This window comes from Meleagris gallopavo, chromosome 15, assembly GCF_905368555.1.
Source record: "Meleagris gallopavo chromosome 15, MGAL_WU_HG_1.1, whole genome shotgun sequence".
Taxonomy (NCBI): domain Eukaryota; kingdom Metazoa; phylum Chordata; class Aves; order Galliformes; family Phasianidae; genus Meleagris; species Meleagris gallopavo.
This window is the reverse complement of record NC_139418.1, coordinates 7,537,404-7,561,062: the sequence shown is the minus strand read 5'-3', so window position 1 is coordinate 7,561,062 and position 23,659 is coordinate 7,537,404. Positions and strand designations below refer to the sequence as shown.

Genomic DNA, 23,659 nt, shown 5'->3' with positions numbered 1-23,659 from the left:
GAATCTGTTTTTCTTTCAGTATAATTATTCTGGTAATTGATGAGTTGGCAGTTAAATGCTTTCTTGGCATGGAAATATATACTTTTTTGATTACTTGATTATTTAAGTGAACAGCAGATAGAGGTCAGTAGCTGTTTGAATTATCTGCAGGTCTACTTAAATGCTGATACTTTTGCTTCTTGATTTTGCTGCATTCTGGCTTTGGTGTTTGTTGGGGGTTTTTTGGCTATGCCTTGCTGTGTATTGGCTATTTTAAGATATTTTACTGATAATGATTAAGTCTGCTATTAAATTTTTAAAACTTCGCCTTTCACATAAAAAAAGGCATCTTGTAGTTGCAAATGGCACTCTTTTCTAATTAAATTACTTTCATTGTTTCCAAATAATGTGAGCTCTTCAGCTTAGCACTGTGTTCCCATGTCTGCTTTCACTGAGCATTATAAATACTTAAGGATTAAAGGTTCCTTGAAGAAATTTTGTCATATCACTCGAATAATAAAAAAAAAAATTAAGTTCTTTAAGGTGTGCTTGGACTTCAGGATGTGGCAGCTCTGCTGAACAAAGGTAAACTCCTAACACTTCAGGAAGCCCAATCTATCATGTAAATAACCTCTACTCAGTGAGGATATAAAGTGATTGCTACAGCCAGTTCATTTGAGGTCTTAAGTAACTCAAATACAAGCAGAAAGTGTTTTTTCTAGTGATGTTTAATATGTTAATGCTTAGCATGGAAACTACCTGTCAGTCAGACAATTTCAAAAGGTCTTTTCACAAGGGTTGGTGTAGCAGGAAGGGCTATTTTTGTGCAGAAAGCTCCTCTTGCCATTCCTATTTCTGAAAGAGGTTATGAAGGGGCTGTTGAAAGGAAAAATGTGGTAGATAGAGAGACAGTCTGTGGCTTTGAAAGAATGCATGCAAATGAAGGGTAGCTGCTATCAAATAGAAAGTGACCAGCAGCTATGCCAGAGCGGGAGCTTCATGTCATGGTGTGTGAATGGCTTGTGAGCACCAGAGTGCCTGGAAAGAGCTGACTACCTTCCATAGGGAAAACAGCAACTTAATTCCATTTTAGGATAAATGGATGCAGTTTTTAAATATAATGCTTAGTTGGGCACTTGAATCTATATGACATACTTGACTTCTTTTAATAGCTTGTTAAATTTTCAAAAGGTATCAGTGTTCTGTGTTCAGCTTCGTATCATTGAAACTGCAACCTACTCTGCCCCATAAAGGAAAAAAGTTTACTCCTAGAAATTTTCTGTAAAAGCCACTTAATATACATTGGTGCAGAAATATGTTTTCAAGGTTTGAGTTTAATTATTTTAATTCTCTATTTGTGAAAATAAGGTATTAGTAGTGATTTTTTTAAATTCCCCTCCCCCATACCATGCTGTTGTAATGACACATTAGGAAGTGCTTTAATAGCATATTAGACAAGAAGCCTTGCCTGAAATTACTTCCTTTGGGACTAGATCAATTGCACTGATGGCAGAAAAGTACTCTGCTTAACTGTGTAACTCCCATTAGTGGTAAGGGTAAGGTTTCACAAAGCAGCTGAAGTGTTGAACTGCCTGCTGCTTTGAAAGCTGTCCAGTTGCTTTCCTCATGCTTACACTGGTACGAGTCCATGACTGACCCTGTGGAGATGGCTGGTGATATATATATGTATATATACATGTGACTCTGGCAGACAACTAACTTGGCCAGAAGGAAAAACATCTATAAGTGAGCAAAAAAAAAAAAAAGCCAGCAACCAAAAAGCCCTGAAGGAGTAGTTTTATACTGTCTTGCTTTTTGCACTCAGAGGAGTCCTACTGCAGTTACTGGTGAGAAGGAAAGATGTGGTTCAGGAACTGGGCCGGTCACTTCTGGCAGCACCCAGTGACAAGGTCAGTTGACTGTAGTGTGAAACAACCCCCTGATGCTTGTTGCGTGCATCTGAGAGCAGGAGAGCGTTTTATCACCTAGCTCTTGGCAATGGCTTAATAAATGGCAGGCTTGTCAAACATCGTTACTGCAGGGGCAGTGAACGTGATGCATCCATCATAGTCGAGAAAAGAGTATTTGTGTTGGCCGTGTTTATAGTCTCCTAGCTGAGACTATGGCTTATTTGATCCAGGAATTCAGCCAAGGAATCTGCTGACGTTTCTAAAGGAAACGATGGGATTTAGTTTCTCTAGCTTGTAGTCTTTTAGCATTAGCCTCGATCCAAGAAAGAGGCCTAATGTAATCTAGTTGGTTACTTGGTAAAACAGTGCTAGCGTGTTTTAGCACAAAGAACAACTGTGCAGATCTGACAGATTGTTACGAAGCACCAGTAAGGACTCCATAGATGAAGATGTGAGAACACTGTCAGTCGTTGGTACAAAATACAAGGAGCTTGAAACGTACGTTTTAGCTGATCTGAACCCCCTAAAAGTTTAGATGCTGTCCTTTCTGCCTCTTTCAAAACCACAATTTTCTTTCCGTATCTGGTGGAGATTTGTTCCAGGAGAGAATCAGGAACAGTGCTGCTGTTCTTCCTGGTCATCTTTCAGGAGTGTTTTAGAATGATTGGTCATTTACTCATAATTTTTGTACCTGGAAAGCACAGTTTGACTGTTAGGTGTACATTCTGCTCCTTGACCTCATTGTAGCAGGCAGACTTAGGTCAAATATGGTGCAGGATACTTTGTATGAAATGCCCTCCGTTTGTACTGCGGTGGGATTTACAGCATTTTGCTTTCCAGTTGGTCCTGTTCTTGGTCAAGTTACAGATAAAAGCAGTATTTTGAAATTGAGACTTTAAAGCCCGCCCCCCCCCCTTGGAAATTTGTTAATGAAATACTGACATGGCTAATTTTATGCTTTTTAAAATAATTGCAATAGATCACTAAATTTTGTAATAAAAAATGTAATTCCAGATATAATGCTGTATGTAATTAGCAGATTTGTAATATGTAGGGACTAAGAGGTTCTGCTTTATTGTGATGTAAAGTGCCCTGCTCTTTGCAGAACCAGTTCAGCACTTCTGTGCCTCCGCTGGTAGTGAAAATGATGCATCAAGAGAATCTGCAAATTAGCTTTATTCACTGTTAGAGCCAATCTTTCTCCTTCCTACGTATAAGAAATATTTCACATACTGCTTTAGGGAATATAATAATCTTGTTAAATGGTGGTTTAAAAGAAGTTAAATGCACAGTAATTCTTTGCTTAGGTTCCTGATTTGTTAGCTGCTTTAAAATTTCAGTACAGCTTATATGTTAGAAATACTCATGGTTTAAAGCCCACTGTTGCAGACTTTGGTTGCCTTTGGCATCATTTATGCCAAATGAAACAGTTTGAAATTACAGTGTTTTGTGGTCAAATAATCCCTATTGATGCTTTCGCAGAGTGTTTAATTATGTGGTATCAATCATTAGGTTTTGTTTTTAGAAGGTGTATAGCAACGTTGAGTGAATTTTAGCTTCAGCGCAGTTTCTGAGGGAGTGGCAGACCAGATGAACTTATTTACCAAAAGAAGCTGTACTTTGAGATAAGTATCACAGAACAAGATGAATAGCCATGCTTATGGATACTATTCTATAGATAAGTAACCTTAGATGTACTTTTCTAGAGTGAGAAATGCTGAGTCTTTGGAATAGTACTATTCAGGTAGACAAAGCACAGAACATGTATTTCTGATCAAGTATTTAGGTCTTCATTTCATGCTAAAGGCTAATGTCCACATGAGAGACAGATTCTGCATAAGCCAAACTCATCCAAGATACAGCAGATGTGCTGTGGTTTAACCTGGCAGGTAGTTGAACGCCACAAAGTCATTCACCCACTCCCAAAATTCCCAGTGGGATGGGGGAGAGAACAGAAAAAAAAAACCAACAAAGTAGAACTCGTGGGTTGAAATAAAACTATTTATTAAGATAGAAAAAAGAAAGAGAGAATGTCACAGCCACAGTGCAAACTGAATTTACAGCCTGGGGATATCCACACATTTTCATGTAGGCAGCTTGGGTCCAGACCCAAGTTAATAAGCCCCTCTGGGTCAGCAGGAGTCGGATGGTGTCTGACTGCACTAATTGGGTCTGATTCACTGGTGGTGATATTGGGCCTAAGCTCATTTCAGGCTTAGCCACCTCTGTGTACATGCATTGTACTCTTTCATATTGATTTTTCAGTTTTTATGGGGTATAACACCTCTCTTCCCCATCAGTGTTGAAAGTGCCTGTGTTCACCAGTCAATACTGTTTTGAACAGGAGGAATAGTCAGGCAGATTTTTTTTTGAATATCTTATTTCACTGTAACAGTGTTATCGGAGTGACAAACCCATCCATGATGACTGGAGCTATAAAATGCAGGAAGGAACCAAATTAGGAAATTGAATTCCTTAACTATGTTCAAAGCCAATTATCACAAGGGAAGTACATAAGGAGTGAATTCCACACCTGTTACCATAGTTTACAACTGTAATTAACTTACTGATAGCTCCATTTCAGCAGATCTGTCTTATTTGCCATGACTATATAATTGGATCCTGAGCTGCCAGAGTTGTATAGTAATAAGTGTAGTAAATAAGTTTGAAATAGTAACTTCTGAAAATATGAAAAAGATATAGTGTGAATGACAGTTGCTTTATATATATTTTTTTAATATACAAAGGCTGCTCAAAAGTGATGTTTCCTATTTTATTAGTTGCCCTGTGATGTCAGAGGTGGATGTTGGTGGTATAGAAGCAAAGGTTGAACCTTGTCACCAATATTCCATTCCATTTTGTTGCCATGTGACAGGTGGCAGCAGAGGGGCATTCTGACACAATGGCATCTGACATGGAAGTGTGTATGAAGGTGAAATGGATTTCTCCATGCGGAGAAAATGCTAAACTGAGTGACATTCACTGACACTTGGTGAATGCTGATAGAGACCAAACAGTGAATGTAAGCACAGTGAGGTGACGGGTGGTGCATTTCAACAGTGGGTCACCTCTTCTGGCACAGACTTTTTATGAGCATAGCATGCAGGTTCTTGTTCATTACTGGTGGTGACTGTGTTGAAAAATAATGTTTTGTAGCTGAGAATTTGCTCTCTCAAATAGTGTTATTGTGCTGGATTGGATCTGTTGTGGTTTCCATGGAAATAAATAGGAGGCATTACTTTCAAAGTGATCTAAGCTGTTTTTGACTGATGCAATAGTAAATGTAGTGAATAGGAAACTGTAGTTTAAAATGGTCATTACAGTCAGTTAGCAAAACAGCACTGCTGTTTGAGATGGAAGATGAGCCACAGCTGTTTTAAGTGTAAATGGGAATCTCGGATCACTAGGAATACGTAGACTATGCAGTTATGTAATGCTTGTTAGAGATGTGATAAGGTTTTTACCTGTGATGGTGCACAGATTTAACACTAGTGCCATTTCTGAGGAGGAGAAAAACACGAACAGACTGTTCCTTGGACTGACACCTTGCTCAGGATGAAGTTCTTGTTGGAAGTTCTCTCCATGATGAATCGTCGGATTGGGGTCCTCATTAGAGATATGACAACAGTGCATAATGAGGTGTTGCTCATTAAACTATATCCTGAAGTTCATATACAGCTAATTCAGTGATCTTCTGATAAAATATTTTTGTCTAAAAGGTCTTCATGTTTTCAGCATGCATTTCCCTGAAGCTGTCTGCCAATTCAAACTGACTTTACAGATGTTTTTCCCCACTGTACTCATGTTCAGAAGTCAAATGCAGTGCTTCCTTAATTTCTCTAGTCTCTCTTAACCATATTTAATGTCTGTGGTAGAGGAGATAGGGCAAAAATGTACTTTAATTCTAGGTCTCTTAAATTCCCTGAACTCTTCAGTTAAAATACTAGACAAGCAGATCAGATTCCTTGTTCAGATGTAAAAATGTGTGCCTGTGTGAAACCTGCACTTACAAGTTACAACTTGCTGTATTTCTATGAATTGATGTCATAGAATGAATTACAGGTTTCCATAGTAGGATAAAAGAGTTGGTTTGACATGAGCATTTTTTTAAAGCCATAAACCATGTATCTTGGGTATGTATATGAAAGTTAGATATGCTTAACCTACAGTATTACTGAAAGCATGGATCTGATTCCAATTCTGTCTTCTTTTCTGCAGCGATTACCTAGACAAATTGAAGAGCGGAATGAAAAATTAAAGAAAGAAATGTTAGGTAAGTAGTATGCTTATATAACTTGCTTAATAATCATTGTGGTCTGCTAGAAAAATAAAGGATATAATCGTGTTAAACAAAGCTCATGATTTCTTCCTAGTTCTCCATTGCTTAGTTTTGCCTATGAAAAGTTTTAGCCAAATAATTTTCCCCTACAGAAAAAGTTATTAGTTAAATTTATAGGCTGTAATACTCAAGATATTTTATAACAATACATATAAAAGCAGAGGGAAATGGTTTGAAATGGGCTCTGTCCATACTCTGTGCAAGCAAACTTTCAAGGGAGACGTTCCCATGAATGGGTTAAAACAGTTTTCACTAAACCATACATAAAAGAATTCAACCAGCTGTTATAACTGAGCATGTTTGATCTTGCGACTGAAGAAATAAATTTGGTTCCTTTTGTAGTATTTACCTATAGACCTCCAAGTCTTCATGTTTATCCTGGTTTATATGGTATTTCATTGCTGTGTGTGTGAGGCTGGATTAAAGCCTACCTAGTGTTACAAGCAGGCCTCTGGCCTTGCTAGGAAAGAAATTTGATTTCTTAACTTTTCTTGTAATTTATAAATGTCAGTATATACCAAAAGATACTGTTGACCATTATTATTTTTTAAAGAGAATGTAATTGGTATAACTGTTTGAATGTATGCGCCCCCATGATTGTATTGTATGGCTTTGTTTGGATAATAACTTAACAGGATTGACATCTTTCAAAAGGATAATTACTTAAATAAGACTGCCCAAGGAAGTTAGGTTTTCCTGTGTAATAATAATTTGTGTAAAACACTTCCTTGCACAACTCACAGTGTTATGGATAAACTAATAGTTGTGGGGTGACCCACAAAGGCTATTACCAATGTTGTTTGCTGCCTCCTAATCAGAAGGATTTTGTAGTTCTTACAGGTTCAGATAACAGATATCCTGATATTCTGGTTTTAAAACGAGGTGTTGGTGGGTTTTTATTTGTTTTCACATAATCTTTTCATCTGTGTTGTCTAGAAATTGCACACAAAAGAGCAAGGAGAAATGTCAGTATAAGATAAAAAGAGAAAGTTGACTGTACGTGACTAGCTGTCAGCAGTTAGCTATTTACTCATTCTGAGTGTGACAAGTAGTAGATGAAATGGTTTTTCTAAGATGGATAGGTTTTGAGAGTATAGGATGGTGTTTTGTTATTCTGTGGAGAATCAGGTTAAACAAACTCAGTCTATTTTGCATACAATAACACTAATTCCTAAAATATTTGGGAAGAAGAGACTCTTTGAAGAGCTTCTACTGTAGTTGACATTGTTCTTCAAGTTTTGCTTCTCACTGTGCAGGGAGTCTGATGTGCTCTTGTTTTGTATGTGTCTCGATCTACTGAATTTAAACAATTGCTGTAAGGCTTTCTAGAGCTGCTCTACATCATCAGATTGTTTCCAGCATTGTGCTTAGAACAAGCTATAAATAACTGACAAATGCAGAAAATCTCCAGAAGGATCATGCCTCTTTGTAGGACGTGATAGTTTTCAACACAAACTAAAATGAAAACAGTTCCTGAGCTCTTTTGAATTCTCCCTTTTTACTATTGATAACAATGTCTAAAGAGCCTCACTAATCACAAAAGTATCGAAACAATAAATCCAGCTTTATAAACTGTCGTTAGCAGCTTAATTCTATGTTGTTAACTTTCGTCTAGATTTCAGACTAGATGTAATCCAGTGGCAAGTAAGATTTAAGAACCGGCCTAGTCTTCTGAGAGCTAGATCAGGTGATGTATATTGGGATGCTAAAGAAGGGAATCCCTTCTCAGTGATATTATATATGTGCAAGGGGATGCACTGACATTTACTTTTGTAAACAGCCAGTCTAAGAGTCAGCATGTAACCCTGTTTTCATCCATAACCTCAGTGCGACAGGATTCATGTAAATTATCTTATATGTTGTTAAAATTGCCTGGTGTCATTTGGGCATTTATTCATAGCATTACTTGTTACCACCAGTGTAACAGAAAGTAAGGAATTTTTCTATCATACAGTCTCTTCATAGAAATTTGAAGTTAAGTTTCAAATACGGGCAATAATTACTCATTTTATTTAAGTGTTATGCCCAATATCTTGTCCATAACAGAAGCAGCAGTGTCATGCATCTAATGGTGCAGGCCTGGGAAGAGAAACCCTGCCAGCTGAAGGGTGGAGCAGGGAAGAATTGGGAGTTCCAGAAGGAATGTAAGACAAACTTGAATAAGCGTGGTGTTTAAAACATTTATTTGGATTCTTTTTATTGTACAAAGTGTTTGTTTTAAGCTGCTTCAACTCATGTTTTTCAAGAACTTTTTTAGTGCTATTTACCCACTGAGTACTGCGCCAGAATTAACAGTCGCTTAACAGTAATCTGCAACCAGTGCCAGGCATAGGAAGGTTTGTTCCCCATCTCTCCCACAGGAGAGCCAGCTGTGCTGTCTGGGTTGTGCCCCAGAATTCTTGGTCCCAGGAGAGCAAGTCAGACACATCCAAATAGTTCCAGGTCAGGCCTGGTGCAGGTGCGCTTACACTGAATTTATGTAATAACTAACAATGTCTTTTAGAATAACATCACACTTGTGCCTTGGTTCCTTTTGAAATTTGGATATTACCTTGAATTCTTATTTTAGTCAGTATATCAGCCCAGAAACGTGTTTTTTCTGGGCTTTTATGGTTTAGTTGAAACACACTAAGCACTGGTGTACCCAGCACAGCTGAGTAATGCTGCCATGAAAACCAGAACTGTGTACAAATAAACTTTACAAAGAATGCATCTTCCTCCTTCCCCCAGTGTGTTGTTTCCTGTTTTCCAGTGCCACAGCTCATTACCACATAGTTTGACAGAAACTGAAACCACTTCTTAAGTGATGGTATGTGAATAAATCAGAGTACACATTCTTGGCTGGATCTTCTTTTCCAGACTACCTTGCTATGAATTCTTACATACAAATGCTAGTTGCATGTGATTAGCAAAGTTGATGTCATTAGAAAAATGGTGGTTTATTGCCAAACCAGCCCCATTTCTGCTATGTATTCTGAAAGGTTTTAACGCGTTTAAAGCTGGCATTTGCCTTTAAATTATGTTCATATTTTCCATTCAGTATTAGCAGGTTAATGTTGTCACACAATGCTAAAATTGGCCCAGTGCCACCTAACCTCCATTTGAGTTTCATATAAATGAAAGCTTAACTTATAGCACACTTTCACAGTAGCTTTTAAATGCTTGTGGCACTGAAGTGTTCAAGGGTTCAAGTCAGCTTGGGCAGGGTTTTGGACATCCTCCACGAGATCAGGTTGCCCATGCCCATGGCACGAGGGTTGGACTAGATGGTCTCTAAAGGTCCATTCTAACCCAAACCCATTCTGTGATCCTATTGTTCTTTTCCTTTATGTTTCATAACATGGGCATCCTCTACCTCCCTCATGCCTATGTCTAGCCATTTGGATTATTTTTCTTCTGATTTTAAAACAAAAGCTCTTTAGCTATTGTGCAACAAGCTAGTCTTGTTTAGATCCTCATTATTGTGATGAAGGACCATGGCCCTCGGGGAGAGGGTGTGAAGTGAGTGGGAGTTTGGAATTGTTTCAGTGAGGTTTAGCAGCTTGCTGACTGTGATCACAACACAATTTTTTACATAGCCATAGGAAAGCTAAGCGTATCGGATATAAACATTGGGGTGGAACATATGCCAATCTGTGTAACTCATCTTATACAAACAATTCATCAAATCTGATCAAAAACACTTGGGATTTTCAGCTTAAGTTATAAAATGAGTGTATTCTGGAAAACAGTAAAATGTACTTACTTATTAATGTGATTAACACAAAGACCAATTAGAGCATCTCGCCTGGGCCTTTCCATCAATAAGAGCTTTTTCCAGCTACCTAAGATCAGTGAAAATACTTATGAGGCTTAATGCCTAAAGAATGATTTTCTTCTTTGACACTGAAGGATATTTGAAACTAAGCAGCTGAAGCTCAGTACTGCGAGTACAGAGAACTTGAGGTCACTTGAAGTAGTTTGAACCAGAACTGATATACAGTTACTTTTTGTCCAGTCTTTGCTTACCATTTAGGGGTAGGAAGATGGTTTGTCCTATCTCTTCTAATTGCTTCAGAAATGCTGTTGATATACAGAAAGTTACACAAAGATAAGACCTCTTTAGAAATTTTTTAATCCAAAAAAATTCTTAGCATAAACAGTATCTGGCTTTTCAACTTCCAAGCAACACACAATCTCTAGCAACTATATTAGAAGAATTGCCAGAAATACTCAACAGCAGCCAGTTGTGATTGTTACATGAAAAATGAATCATGAGAAGTCTTTGTGCATCTGTCTTTTGTAACAGAACATTACTTTTTTTTTAGGTGAATAATGAATCACAGATTTCTGAGACTTACATTGATTTTTCCCATTTATTTTTCCTGTTAATCTCTCAATATCGTTCTGCTCAATAACTTCAGCATGATGGAGTTCCAGGTGGAAAGTACCCACGTGCTGTTTCGGGAGAATGTGACCCTGCTCTGGCGAGTGCTTGACTGCCGAGAACTCCTTGCAGCTGAGTCACAGCTCCACATGCTTTTTGCCTCCTTCCAGCACAGTCTTTCTTTTAAGAGTTTTTCTTTGGGGGAAGGGAAAGGTTGGGCTTAACTACTGATCTTAATTTAGGGATGAAAGGAGAGCGGGGGAGGAAGAAACAGTGCACTCCAAACAGTGGGAACAGTGCTTTGGGCTTGAGTTCCTGGAAGAGGCAAGGCTTTCTTCTGCTTTATTAATATTATTTATTGGATGTGGTGCTCAGGGATGTGATTTAGCAGAGAGTTGGTAGGTTAGTATGGTTAGGTCGTGGTTGGACTCGATGATCTTTAAGGTCTTTTCCAACGTGAGTGATTCTATGATTAACATTTTAATTAATGTGGCTGCACCAAGAAGCAGTGCTGTACGTGGATTTCTGTGGCAGAACAGAATGGTGACCTATAACTGCATTGTTTAATGTACGGTCACAGCTTGGGTGAGATGAAGAATAAAGTATTAAATACATCTTAGAGCCTTTAGCTTCTCCCAGAGAACTGGCCTAGCTACAAGCAAGAATGCCAAGGCAGTTATTCTGTGTTTATGCTCTACTGTGACCGGAAGAGAGCCATCATACTAACTGCCACTAGAAAAGGCCTTTCAGTGTTTTTGAAACAGGCAAACTTGTCTTCCTGCTCCTGAGCCAGCTGCAGTGCTCGAGTAACTTGTAAACTGTTTACAACTGGCTGTAGGAATGCCAGACTATGCCAGGATTCTTCCACCACTAGACAAAGACACTTCTCACCCAAAAAAGTGAAGCTAAGCAATGACTGATTGTTTGTCTAAAAGCACAATAGCAACTATTCATCCCCATCGTAGAGACACTGTGAACATCTTTGTAGTTTTATATCAGAGTGCTTTTAGAATGAAGCGTGGAATTATGAACTTGACTTAGTAGTTAATTTACACTAAATAGTGTAGCTTAAAAAAATAAATCTGCAGAAGGAAGCTAACCCTAAGTGAGCTGCCCACTAACCTTGGCCAGATCACTCAGCCACCTCATCTGTTAATCCGAACAGGAAAATAATATGAATAAAACAAAAAGCAAAAACCCATCCTACTAACTAGCTGCTTTTGGAGACAAAGGTTGTCTTTTTTTTCGTGCGGAATTTCTATTTTGCCTCTCAGAGACCAATCTTGCTTTAAGATAATTGCACAGATATCTGAAAGATACTCAGTTGTGAACATGCATTTTGATGCAAGATCTTTAATTACACTGGCTAATATTTAGAAGTACTGTAGTAACATTAACTGTTAGTTTCCTTATACAGGATTGAGCTGCTCCTCAGACTAAAACATTTGCATTTTTTGACTATCATTTTTTTCTTGTATTCTCTATGAATGTCTTTGAGAAGCTTCCCTGCCCTAATTCAGTTTTGTAAATGTGATTGGAAACGTCGTCTATTTTGGATTACTGGGACAGTGTTTAACCTGGCTTGAACAGTTGCCAGATAGTCTGCCCCTTGTCTCTCATATCTGTTGAATAAGTTCAGACGTTGATACAGTTTCTGTTTTGAGTCACAGGGTTGCAGCACGGTGCAAAGCAAATGACTTGATCTGTTTGTGCTCTGTGTAACATAAATACTGTTCATGTCTTTTTGCAAAGGGCTTGCATAGAACTTCGCTCCTTACTTTTCTGTATTTCATCATTGCTGTGAAGTTACTGCTTCAGTATGGCTTAGCAGCAAAGCTCTAACTCAGTCCGGATTGTTGGCTGCATTGCAGTGAGGAAACTTAGCTAATAGCAATAGTAATGATAGCACTTCTGGGGACGACTTGTCCTGGGTGCCACCTTAAGCAAAAGAACCTAGCAGAAGCATAGAAACTAAATGGTAACTGCTCTTATGACTTTGCAGTTGTATCCTAATACTTAGTTTAGAAGTAGAAGTAAAGGTAAAGACGACATCTAGAATAACACGTGCATGTCTTCTGTCTCAGATGGCTTTAAGAAAGCACACACACAAATTAGGAACAGCCAGGAGGAACGTGATATTTTTCTTGGAAAAGCAACTGTTCTTCTGCCTTGTGGTGCCAAGAGATCAGCTAGCTTGTGTTTAGCCAGCACTGAAGGTGTAAATTTTGCCTCTTGTTTAATTTTATGCATTTTACTTCTTCTACAAACTCTATTTAGATATGATTTCTTTGAAGAATGTCCTTTTGTTGTCCTTCTCCTTTTATAGGTGATAGGAACTATTGTTTATTAGAGTCAGAAAGCTTGTGTGCTGTGTATATTAATAGCAGCCTTTGGATTTTAACTGTTGTACCTTATGTATCTTTAATAATGCTCGTTAAATAACGGTTGCTTAGAATTCCTAGCAGGGATGAGTTAGCTACAGAGAACTGTAGTTTTGAACATGAGTTCCTGATGGCAGGATGTCATCTGTCATGCTAAGAACGGTTACAAAGTTGTATGCTTCAAATGGAACTGCTCTATTAGAAGGTGCAGACACTTGCATGGATGGATTTCTTTCAATGTTCATTCTATCAATATACATAATCTAGAAAGAGAGCTGTAATAATTATGAGCGAGCAGAGTTGGAACCTTAGCTTTCTCTGTTTCTGTTGGCAGTCCAGGAAACTGGGCAGTTCTAATATCGTTGGATGTTTATGGAACTGTAACTGCACCAAAGTGGCAGGAACTGAAAAAATTATGTTAAAAAACAGAGTGTTGGAGGGTATCAAAGTTACATCCAAGTAAAGGAGAGACTGATTCTTGTGTGTGAGCTGCTGAAGTCCTGTGTAAGGAGCACTTGCGACTGAGGAAGTAAAGAACTACTAGTTAGCCAGAACCAGATGGTGTCTGCAGCCACTGCATCAGTTCTGCCTGATAGACCTGTCAGAATCTGAACCGATCTACTTTCAGCTCCAGAGCTGACACTGGCTACATCACAACTGGAATTTTTTTAGTTCATACGGGAGCCTAAATATTCAACTAACTGGAGAGATTTCCGCAGCTTTTCCCTTGAATTAGTAGATAAATTAGTGGAGCTGGAGTGTGTAGCTGGGCATCATTCAGTGGGAGTTTTCCCTCTGCTTACTACTCACGTATTTCTTTTTCATTGTAGGCAAACTGAAAGATCTTGGGAATTTGGTTCTCCGCCCCTTTGGCCTGTCAACAGAAAATTTCCAGATAAAACAGGATTCATCAACTGGCTCATATTCCATCAATTTTGTTCAAAATCCAAACAACAATAGATAACATGAATTCAGCCTAGTTCTGCTGGCTTTCAGGCTTCGTGACCATGTGCTTGCACGTACCAATACAAGGATTCAGCAAACATTCTTCACTCTGTCCAAGTGAAGATAGACTCAAGCAACTTCATTTCCCTGCTTATAAATTATTTACAACGTGAATGTAAAGAAAGTCATTTGACTTCTTTTAGTGGTAACTATGTCCTGTGTGTGATTCTTCACTTGCAGTATTTGGCTTGTCCACCAGTCAGGTACATTATTTTGGCCCATTCAATGCTGGTGAGAAAATTCTAGCGAGCAGTTCAGTTGAATCAAAATGCCCATGCACCTGTGGCCAAGAACAAAGCCAAATGGTGTCTTGGGGAATTAATGAATCTAGCAGAAGCACTTCTCCACATTCAGGAGGTGGGTGTGACTGACAGCATGCATGGAAGCAAATTGACCTCCTCTGTGGAATATTTTTTCTTGGTAATAAAGGCTTAGTATTTCTGTTGGATTGAATGTGAAGTTCTTGCCTTGTGTGAATCCTTTCCATGGTGGCAGTGTGGTTTAAAATTCTTACGTCTACCCACAAATAACATACTTACAAGACAGTAATTTGATGCACTTGAGGTGGTTTTTCTTCTTGCTTATAGCAACATCAGTACATTATCCTCAGGCTACCCTTTGTTTACTTTTTATTTATTTTTATTTTTTATTTATTTTCTTTTGAAGATGCTACAGAAGCTGTGTGATATTACGTATACACCTTGAAAAGGTCATATAAAGTTAGGGAAATCTGCTTCTCTGAGACTTATTCATGTTACAGATCCTCATAATGGCCAACAATTGACATTGAAATTGATTGCAAAAGTTCCTTGTGATGTAACAGGCTTTGAGAATGCTGAAGCATTAATTCATAGAGAGTTATTAAAAAAAAAAAAAGTATTTTTCAAGTAGCTCATTTGGATTTTGGAGAATGAATATCTTTTGTAATTACTGCATACTGTTGGTTTTTTTTAATCAATGTGGAAATGTTTACATTGGAGGCAGACTTCTTCAGTTGTCTCCACACAGATTTCAAAACATGATTTAATTAAATAATTACTGGTAGCTCTCTGTTGGCTATTAGTTGTCATCTTAAATTTATTTCAAGAAATCTTTTTGTGTGTACTTAAAGACTGAAAATGTACTTGTTGCATGTTTTGAGCTCCAGTCTTTACAGTGATGTGCCTGAAGGGAATACTCTCTAGCTAAGCTTTCTTGGTGCTTTCCTTTTTCTTCCATTTTACCAGCGCAGACTTAAAGGTGTATGGTTTGGGGTTTGTTGTTCATATGTTTTTTGATTGTTGTTCAACTCTGTCCTGGTCCATTTTTAGTTTTGACTTTGTAGTTAACTGTCTATAAATTATTTCATGTCTGCAGTGAGGTCGTGTTACATTTATGGGAATTAAAATGTCATTGCCAAGAGAGAAACCAAATTCACAGTAAGGACTGTGCTGCCTTTAACATCTTCTGTGTAATTAAAATGTCTCTTCACTAAGCAAAAGCACTCAGCCTTTAGGATTTCCATGTGCTGAAACAGTAACTATGTCTTGTTCGCTGGACTACAATTCCTAAGTGCAAGATTTTATTTCCTGTACTAAAATTGGGTAGACTGGTAGGTGTATGGATGGGAGGTTTTAAAGAAAGATGCTGCTCCTGGTATTGTGGATTAACCCAGCTGAGAGCTCAGCACCATGCAGTCATTCACTCACCCCCTCCATTCCCAGTGGCAGAGGGCTGAACTTACCTGTGCAGTGCAATGAGGATAAAGGGAATGTACTGGGAGAGAACTCTGCTCACACCCAAGAGGCTGCATAGGCTAATTAACTGGCTCAGAGCTAGCAACTCTGCTTTCAGAAGTGCAGCACTCTGCTTTCAGAAGAGAGCTCTTTAGACTCACAGAAGGCTTATTAGGTGAAGCAGAGTACTGAGACTGGTATAAATCTCACTAATTTTACCTGAAGCCTGGACTACTAAGGAGCAGCCCTGGGCAGAGGCCCTGTTGAGCTGGAACTCAGAAGCTTGGTTTGGGCCCAAACTGAGAAGCCACTCAGGAATGCCTGAATCGTGCCTTGCTAAAGCTTCTAGGTCAGCACACGACAGCAGAGATGTCCGCTGTTGCTGTTGCAGGCTCCGTGCTGCCTGACGCTGAAGAAGTGTCTGGCCCTGGAAGCAGAGCAGTACGGCTGCAGCTGGAGCAAGGCAGTCCACTGACTTGAGCTGCACCAGGTAACTCCTGGCCTGAGCAAAGGAGTGCATCCAGGGGTTTGTCTTGTTCAGCAACAGCCCTTTATCACTGAATGTGAGGCAGCTTAGATCAGAATCCCAGCCTTCACTCAACTGCAGTACATCACCCTACACCATGCATAAATTGAACCACTTTGAAGCTACTGTGCATACTTACTTTTTTCTTTGTATCTTGATTATTGCCAATTAATTGTTATCTTCACTCAGCCTTCTGTGTTTATTGCTTACTGGTTTGTGGCTGTCGCCTGGAGTTTCAGGCAGTGATGTAACAATTTGCTGTTTTGTCTTACAAATGAATTTGGTGACAAATGCTCTTTCTGCCATTCTGTTCCTGCTTCTTATCTTTAAAGACCTTCTTGGGCAGAGGCTGGGTAGCTCGTTCTGGAAAATAAAAGCACAACAAAACTTGTGATATTTCTACCTGCTGTGCAACTTCCCTGCTGGATGCCTGCTGCGTACCTGTAGTTCTAAAATGAAGGGTAGAATAAATGGAGCTGAAGAATTGCAGCTGATTTGCTTTTCATCCTTGTTTGTAATTTAATTGCATTGTGTGAAAGAGACAGCTTAATGTCACTGCAAGTTGTGCACACCATTAGAGAAGACTCATCTGTAGGTCATTCCTACTCAAAGTGCCGCTGTCTGGCTAGAATAGAAACCTCTGGACTGTGTTAATTTGACATTACTGCAAGTTTTTTCCAGGTAAAACACCAATTAATTGCCTGATGAAAGCTCTTTTGCATTGTCCACATCCTGAACCAGCTGCTTTTTTTTTTTTTTTTTTTTTTTTTTTGGCTTTTTATTTTAAAAGGAATTTTTTTAAATGTCTAAATTAGTCATCACAGCTGCCAAGAGAAAGGTAATTGGTACTTCCTCCTGTTGTAAATGGCCACAAATCCCTTATTGCCAGGGTGTTTTGAGTCACATGCATTGGGTTTACAACCTCTAATAGGAAAAAATGCTTAATGCAGCAATCTTTTAAAAATAAATGCTCTAAACCAACAACATCTCTTAGAGATTTGTTCCAATAGTTACTCACCCTTGTGTTTTCAGCAGACATGCCTCTTTTCCACTTGGCGTTGTCTCTCCTCAGCTCCCAGCCTTTGTTTCATCTCATTTCTCTGCAAAAATAAAAAGCTGTTAGTACCTGGCACTTTCTCCCTGAACATGTTTGCATAGTAATGAAGGGGCCAGCTGGTTTTCTCTGTAAGCTGAACAGACAGGGTTTCTTTAAGACTTTCCCTACAAATAATTTTCTCCAGGATTTCTGTAATATTTGTGTCTCAGACTTTGTTTTTCCTTTATCTTTTGTCTCTTTCCTTTATCCTTGTCATTTAAGAAGGGACATCAGAACTGATGCTGAGTTTTGTCTCTTTTCTACTCTATAGAAAGCATTACATCCTTGCTTACTTCTTTCTTGCTTATATGCTCAAACACTGTTAGCCCTTTGGGCAACAGCTGTGCCAAGTTTTAGACCCCTTAAGCCTTTTCTGGAAGGAATAGCTCAGGGTTCCTCAGACCCCCACTTTCCTGCAGCTGTGGGTGAGTTGTTCTTGCTGCTTTATTGCAGCTAAATGCAGAGTTCAGTCATGTTTTCTTTGGTCTAACTTGACAAAAAATGCATTGTTTGCTATGATTTCCCACCATGCTGCTGCTTACCAGAGTTTTCAGGAGTGACTTCAGGTTTGTTTTTCACTGACTGATGGAAGTGTTGAATAGTATGAGAACTAGCTGAGATTTGAGCAGGATCTCACAGGAAACATCCCCATTGCAAGGACGGTGGCAAACTGAGGTCTGCCAGAGAGACAGACCTTAATTCACGTGTGCAACGTTTATTTTATATTGTAGATATTTCCCTATAAATATTACATATATTGTAGAGCGCAGTGCTAGGTGATGTATCTTCATGATTAGATTAGCTGAGAATTGTTGAGTGACAAGATCTATTTTGGATGGATTTTAATTGCCTCTTTTCTATCAATTCTTTATTGAGTCCCTGCTTACACATGGCCTGTTCCTGTGCTGCTTGGTGTGAGTAGTGATTGCAGACAGTATTTCAACCCAATGTCATCTCAAAAGAAACAGAACCCCAAAAAAAGAAAAACTGTGGATGAAGGAAGAGGGTCGAAGAGCATTCAGTGAAAAATGGACGGATGAGTATTTGTTGTAGAGAAACAAAACAGAGTTTTCAGTTTGTCTCACCAAACAATTTCAGGCAAACTGAAGAAATGGGGAAATGTAATGAAAGAAATGTAGAGGGTAAAGCTGCTGATTTCAAGTTCATGCTTTGGTGTTGGACAAAATTACTGATGCTACAGCTGTGGCTCAACTGGCCATTTTTATTAGAGGTATTGACAGCAAGTATCACTGGAGAAATGGCTTCTTTGATGCCATTGAAAAAACACAACTAAATCTCTTGATTTTTATGAAGCAGTTAAAATTGCATTAAAGCAATTTTCTTTAGCCTTTGTCAGCAGATCTGTTACAGCAATTGATGGGGCCCCAGCAATGGCTGGTTAAAAAGAGGGACTTACAAAATTAATAGAAGAAGATGCAATTGCTGCCAGCAACTCATGTTTGATGAAATCTCACAGCATCATACATCAAGAAAATGTATGTATGAAAGCTTTAAAAATGGATAATGTCGTGCAAATCTTCATCAAAGCTGTGAATTTCATCAAGTCTGAGGGTTTCAATCATCACCAATTCCAGGTGTTCCTTAAGTGAATGGATGCTGATTATGGGGACATCGTTTACTTTTCTGAAGGAAGGTGACTAAGAGTGAAATGCTAACATTTTTTTTACAAGTTGTGAAGTGAAATCAAGTCATTTATGGGATCAAAAGGAAAATTTGTGCCAGAACTTGTAGATGAAAAATGACTCATGGATTTAGCATTTGTGGTGGATTTCACTACTCATTTAATTGAGTTAAACGTGTGTCCTCAGAGTGAAATTTAACTTTTCTGTGCTATATTTCGAACCATGACAGCATTCAAAATGAAACTTAACTATGGCAAGCTGAAGTTATGGCAAATAATTTCATGCATTTTGGTACAACGGCTAAACACAGCCCTGTGAACAACAGTGTGGCTCAGGCGAGCCATAAGGTTGAACAAACTGCTCTAGATACTACAACCATCCAAAGCAGCATAGCCAGGACCTCGTACCAGAAAGCCCTTCTAGAAATAAATATAGAAAATTCAGAGTGCTCAGCACATCTTCAGCACATTAGCTTTTCATTACAAGGCCACAAGTAGCTCGTTCATTTGCTGGTGATGCCATAAGTAGCATTCCTGGGGCTTTACCAGCACAGCCAGTGACTGTGCTCAGTAGCCTCTTCACTCTATGGTATCTAAAATTGCTGCTGTATCTTCCTGAATAGGTAATAGCAAATAATTGCCAGTCTGATCATTTAAGTCATTCCAGCACATCACCATGTGCTAAAGCTTCTATCTTTATCATTTGTGAGAATGTGCCAACTTTCTTATTGTGCAGGAAGATTAGAAATAAGATCAAGGAACGTTGGAGTGTTCTCCTGTAAATAATCTGCATTTGAGTAAATTTCAGATTATATCACATCTGTTACCTCTATGCCTTCATGTGCGATGGGAGTAGGATACCCAGGAGAGTTGTCTTCATCCTCTCTTCTTCTGCCAGCACTCACATCAGCTCCAGCTCCTGTGTCAGACCTGCACAGAGTTCACAGTCGGCGCTGTCTCAATTTGTATCATAAGATCTGCCTTTCAAAACACCAATCTTAAGCAGGAGACAACACTCTCCAGCACAGAAAAGAGACCTTAGGACTAACATAATCCGTGCCCATGACTTACTGTAACTGCAGCGCTGCTGATCCCCTCCTGCCCAGCCAGTAAGCAGGAATATGAAACCGCTCCCAGCTCCTCACACCGGAATATTTGGGATTTGGTAAAGCACCAAGCTTTGAAGTTGAACCCTTCCCTCCCTCATCAGTGCATTTCATCACTTTCTTTCAGACCCACCTACCCCTGATGAGAGCAGACACAGCTGTACAAAAAGGAGAAGCCTCTGGTCACCAGCTCCTGTGCTTTAATGAGCTGTGCTGTTCCTAAGGGATTACTGCAGCAGCCAGGAGCTGTTGCCGGCTGCTGCAGCCAAGAACCAATTATATCCAAGTACCACCTCTTTAACTGTAGGTACAGATGTGTACAGGCACATTTAATGTGCATTAATACATTGCTCATTCGCAAGCTTTCCCTGTTTGGAAGAATCCCAGCATTTTCTTGTTCGGCTGCTTAGTTTTTTTTCTAAACCTGCATCCTGCATGAAAGGAAGCAATTGCTGGGGGGATCTTTCATCAGCAGAGGCTCTGGTTAGCCGCTTGTCAAAGAAACAGTCTGCTGAGGCACAGTAAATTGCCAGGCTCTCGGCTGCTGTGGCATTAAGCCAGAGTCATCACAGCCTACCCTGACAGAGCAAAGTCCTTTATAGATGAAATGTCCTAAAACAGCCAAAAAACAGTAACCACATTTTTCTGATTCTGCATGTTCAATGGCAATCCTCCCGGCTGGAGGCATCACCGTTTGCAGCTATGTCTCCAGCCTGGAGCCAGGATTCCCCATACCTGCCTGCTGCTCAGCAGCTGGCTCACAAGAAAACCATTCTCAGATCAGCCTCCTGGCACAGACACAACACCAACAGCTCTCCTTTCCTAGCCCAGCCTGTTCACCCCACTGTCCTCTGCATCGCTGCCCACACTGACCATATCCCCAGCACTGCTGCAGGGACCAGGGGCCCTGTGCTGCAGGAGGTGGCTGGAATGGCCTAAATGTATTCCCGGAGCATTGCTGGCATGTGCCAGCCATAAAACAGGCCCCTGGAGAGGCAGCAGGGCGGCTGGGCTCTGCTGGAATAATTGCATCCAGCAATTGCATCTGTCTTTATCTCAGGGAGAACTGACACGTTTCCATTAGCTCGTCTGCCCCAGCCTGCCATCTTGGGGCACTGAGAAAAAAGGAAACGCAGAATCTGGTAGCTCTGGAAAGAGGAGGCTACAAGCAAATGTACTGCTGCCCCTGCCTGTTACATGGCAGCTCTCTGTGGCCCCACGGACCTGCGTGTGCCCTGCATGAGCTCAGACACAGCAGAGGCACTTGTGCAATCAGCAGCAAGTTTACTAAGCCAAGACACAACCAATGGCTCTGCTGTAATTTTACCGTATTAAGGAAAACGTACGTGATGCACGTACAGCAGCCCTTGTTCTCCCAGCTTATTTGCAGTGTTCTCTTTGAAAAGACAAACAGACAACAGAGTGACTCAGGAGAAGGTTAACCATCTCCAGCTGTATTGTATTAGTAGTTCAGAGTCCTCATCTTAAGCACAGGCTGATGCTTTTCCTTCTGCATTCTGGAGCCCCAGCCCCAGCCGCTTTCTCCAGTGGCTCAGAGAACTTTAATATTTGAATGAGCCCGGGAGCAGGCACAGCCTGCCTTTAATATTTAATGGCCAAGAGGACTACATTTGGAAATCTGTGCCTCTGAGCTCTGAAGATTCAGAGCTCCTAGCTGAAAATCTGGATTTCAGAGTTAGAACTGCTCCTCGTTAGCTTTGAATATTTACCCAAAGTCCCAAACAGCCCAAAGCTGACACATGGGTCACAGCCTGCCTGGCCCTGAGCACACATGGCTTGGGCTCCAAACCCAGCAGGTGAATAAAAACAAACACTACTGAAACACTCCAGGGAAAATCACGAACAGAACCATAAAGCCAGGCTGCAGAATGCAAACAACAACCTGCCGTATCAACCAGGAAATAACCCAACCCTTTTTCTAAGGCCATCCATATGTACTGAGCCTGCCAGAGCTTTCCTGTAACAAAGAGGAAGAATGACAAATCCACATCCAATGACTTGAGTGGGAGCAAGTGAACAAGAGCAGAAATGAGGACAGCGGGTGCCCCTTGATGCCAAGGGCAGGCCACCATTCCCGTGGCTCTCAGGGGGCTGCACACACTGCTGCTGTGTCATTCCACTGCTTTTACAAACAGCACCTGGCAGTGCAAGTACTGCTGTGCCACTGGGAGAGCAGGAGATGAGCTTCCTTACAGGGTGGGTCGGATCTCCACGTGAGGCACAATGACACCAGCCTCGTATGCAACCTTCTTGTGTTCCCAACCTTCCTGAAAGCGCAAAAGCAGGAAAAGGACATTGCCATGCAAATCTCAGCAGCCCCTTATGCTCTCAGTATCCCCAGAGGATGCTGTCTGACAGGGAAATGAGCCCAGCTCATCAGTGGGAGCACAAAGGTAAAGTGAGATGCGTGCCATTTCCTTAATTACGAAGGTGGCCGTGGGCAGGTAACCATCTTCTCTTCACCACATCACCTTCAAAAATAACAAGTACGTGACAGCATCTGAACTGACCACAGCACCTCTCTGTTAGCAATATCCCTGATTTCCTTCAGAAGTCTGCCCGCTGGTCTCACCCTGTAAGAAATCGTCTCTCCATTCCAATCCCTCACATGTCAGCTGGCACGTCAGCACCACGAGCGCTTCTGCCCTCATTAAGTATTCCCCTTTTGATGCTTTGGAGATGCAGTAAACATTATTACAGAGTGGCATTGTGCAGGATTGGCTTCATTGCTGAAGGTTGGCTTACTTTTATACTTTCATCACTAAACTGGAGTGAAGATTAATCAGTGGAGTAATTGCAGACCTCTGAAACCTGAATGGCCAACCTCTCCTGTGGGTTTCACAGCCACGCAGCAAATCCAGCACTCCCACAGGGAAAGCTCCCAGCACAATGCCACAAAGGAAAAGCCATCAGTGAGCAATTACATTTCAGCAGGATTTCCCCTCTCCACCGAACCCCTAATGAGGATAACCAATTCAAGAGGAACTGCTGCAAGAATGAAAGAATAATGAGAGAAAGGGGATGGGAGTTCCTTATAATCTGGGCAGAATAAGAAACAACTCTGTGAAAGCGAAGAAAAACATATGCTGGAGCTGTGCTCCGAGCGACGGCCAGAGGTGGAGACTGGGGGTTACAGGAGGCACAGGCTGAGCCCAAAGCCTCACGGAGGCCCCACACCAGGGCGTAGCACTGCAGATGGCATTCACGTGCACGGCCACTTCACTCCAGAAGTTAACTACTCAGTTTTGGAGAAAGCCTTAACAACTGGCGATGGGTCAATAACAGAACACCTGGCACCACACGACCTGCTCCTCCTTCAGGGCACACAGTGGGACGGTGCCACTCAGCACCCAAACAGGATGCACTTACCTGCTGCAGACAACTTGTCTGAAGCCGTCAGTAGTGCCACAGAAAGGTGAGCAGGTGGGGTGCGGGTGCCCAGCGCATCCTGTGCTGCTGCTGCTTTGTGCCTCTCTGGCGGTGCTTGCCGGGAGCTCTGTGGCTCACCCCGTGATCCTCGCCCACCTAGAAGCACGGCTGGAGGGCTGCAGCCTCTCACTGGGGCCTCCTTCA

The 23,659-nt window shown here is 40.7% G+C and overlaps 1 protein-coding gene and 1 long non-coding RNA gene across 4 annotated transcripts in view; one reads left to right on the top strand and one right to left on the bottom strand.

Moving 5' to 3' along the window:
* TTC1 (tetratricopeptide repeat domain 1) overlaps positions 1-14,439 on the top strand; it is a 33,950-nt gene extending 19,511 nt beyond the window's left edge. For all 3 annotated transcript variants that reach the window (XM_085237066.1, XM_085237065.1, XM_085237067.1), the window contains exons 7-8: positions 6,108-6,162; positions 13,806-14,439. In XM_085237066.1, the coding sequence (XP_085093192.1) occupies positions 6,108-6,162; positions 13,806-13,939 (189 nt within the window). In that variant the 3' untranslated portion in view covers positions 13,940-14,439. The remainder of the gene's footprint in view (positions 1-6,107; positions 6,163-13,805) is intronic.
* A 405-nt stretch (positions 14,440-14,844) lies between these two features.
* LOC146543326 (uncharacterized) lies at positions 14,845-23,114 on the bottom strand. The gene is made up of 3 exons (XR_014886704.1): positions 19,787-23,114; positions 17,240-17,321; positions 14,845-16,584 (listed from the first exon to the last, which is right to left on the bottom strand). It is a non-coding gene; the product is annotated as an uncharacterized LOC146543326 (long non-coding RNA).
* Positions 23,115-23,659: the final 545 nt, after the last annotated feature.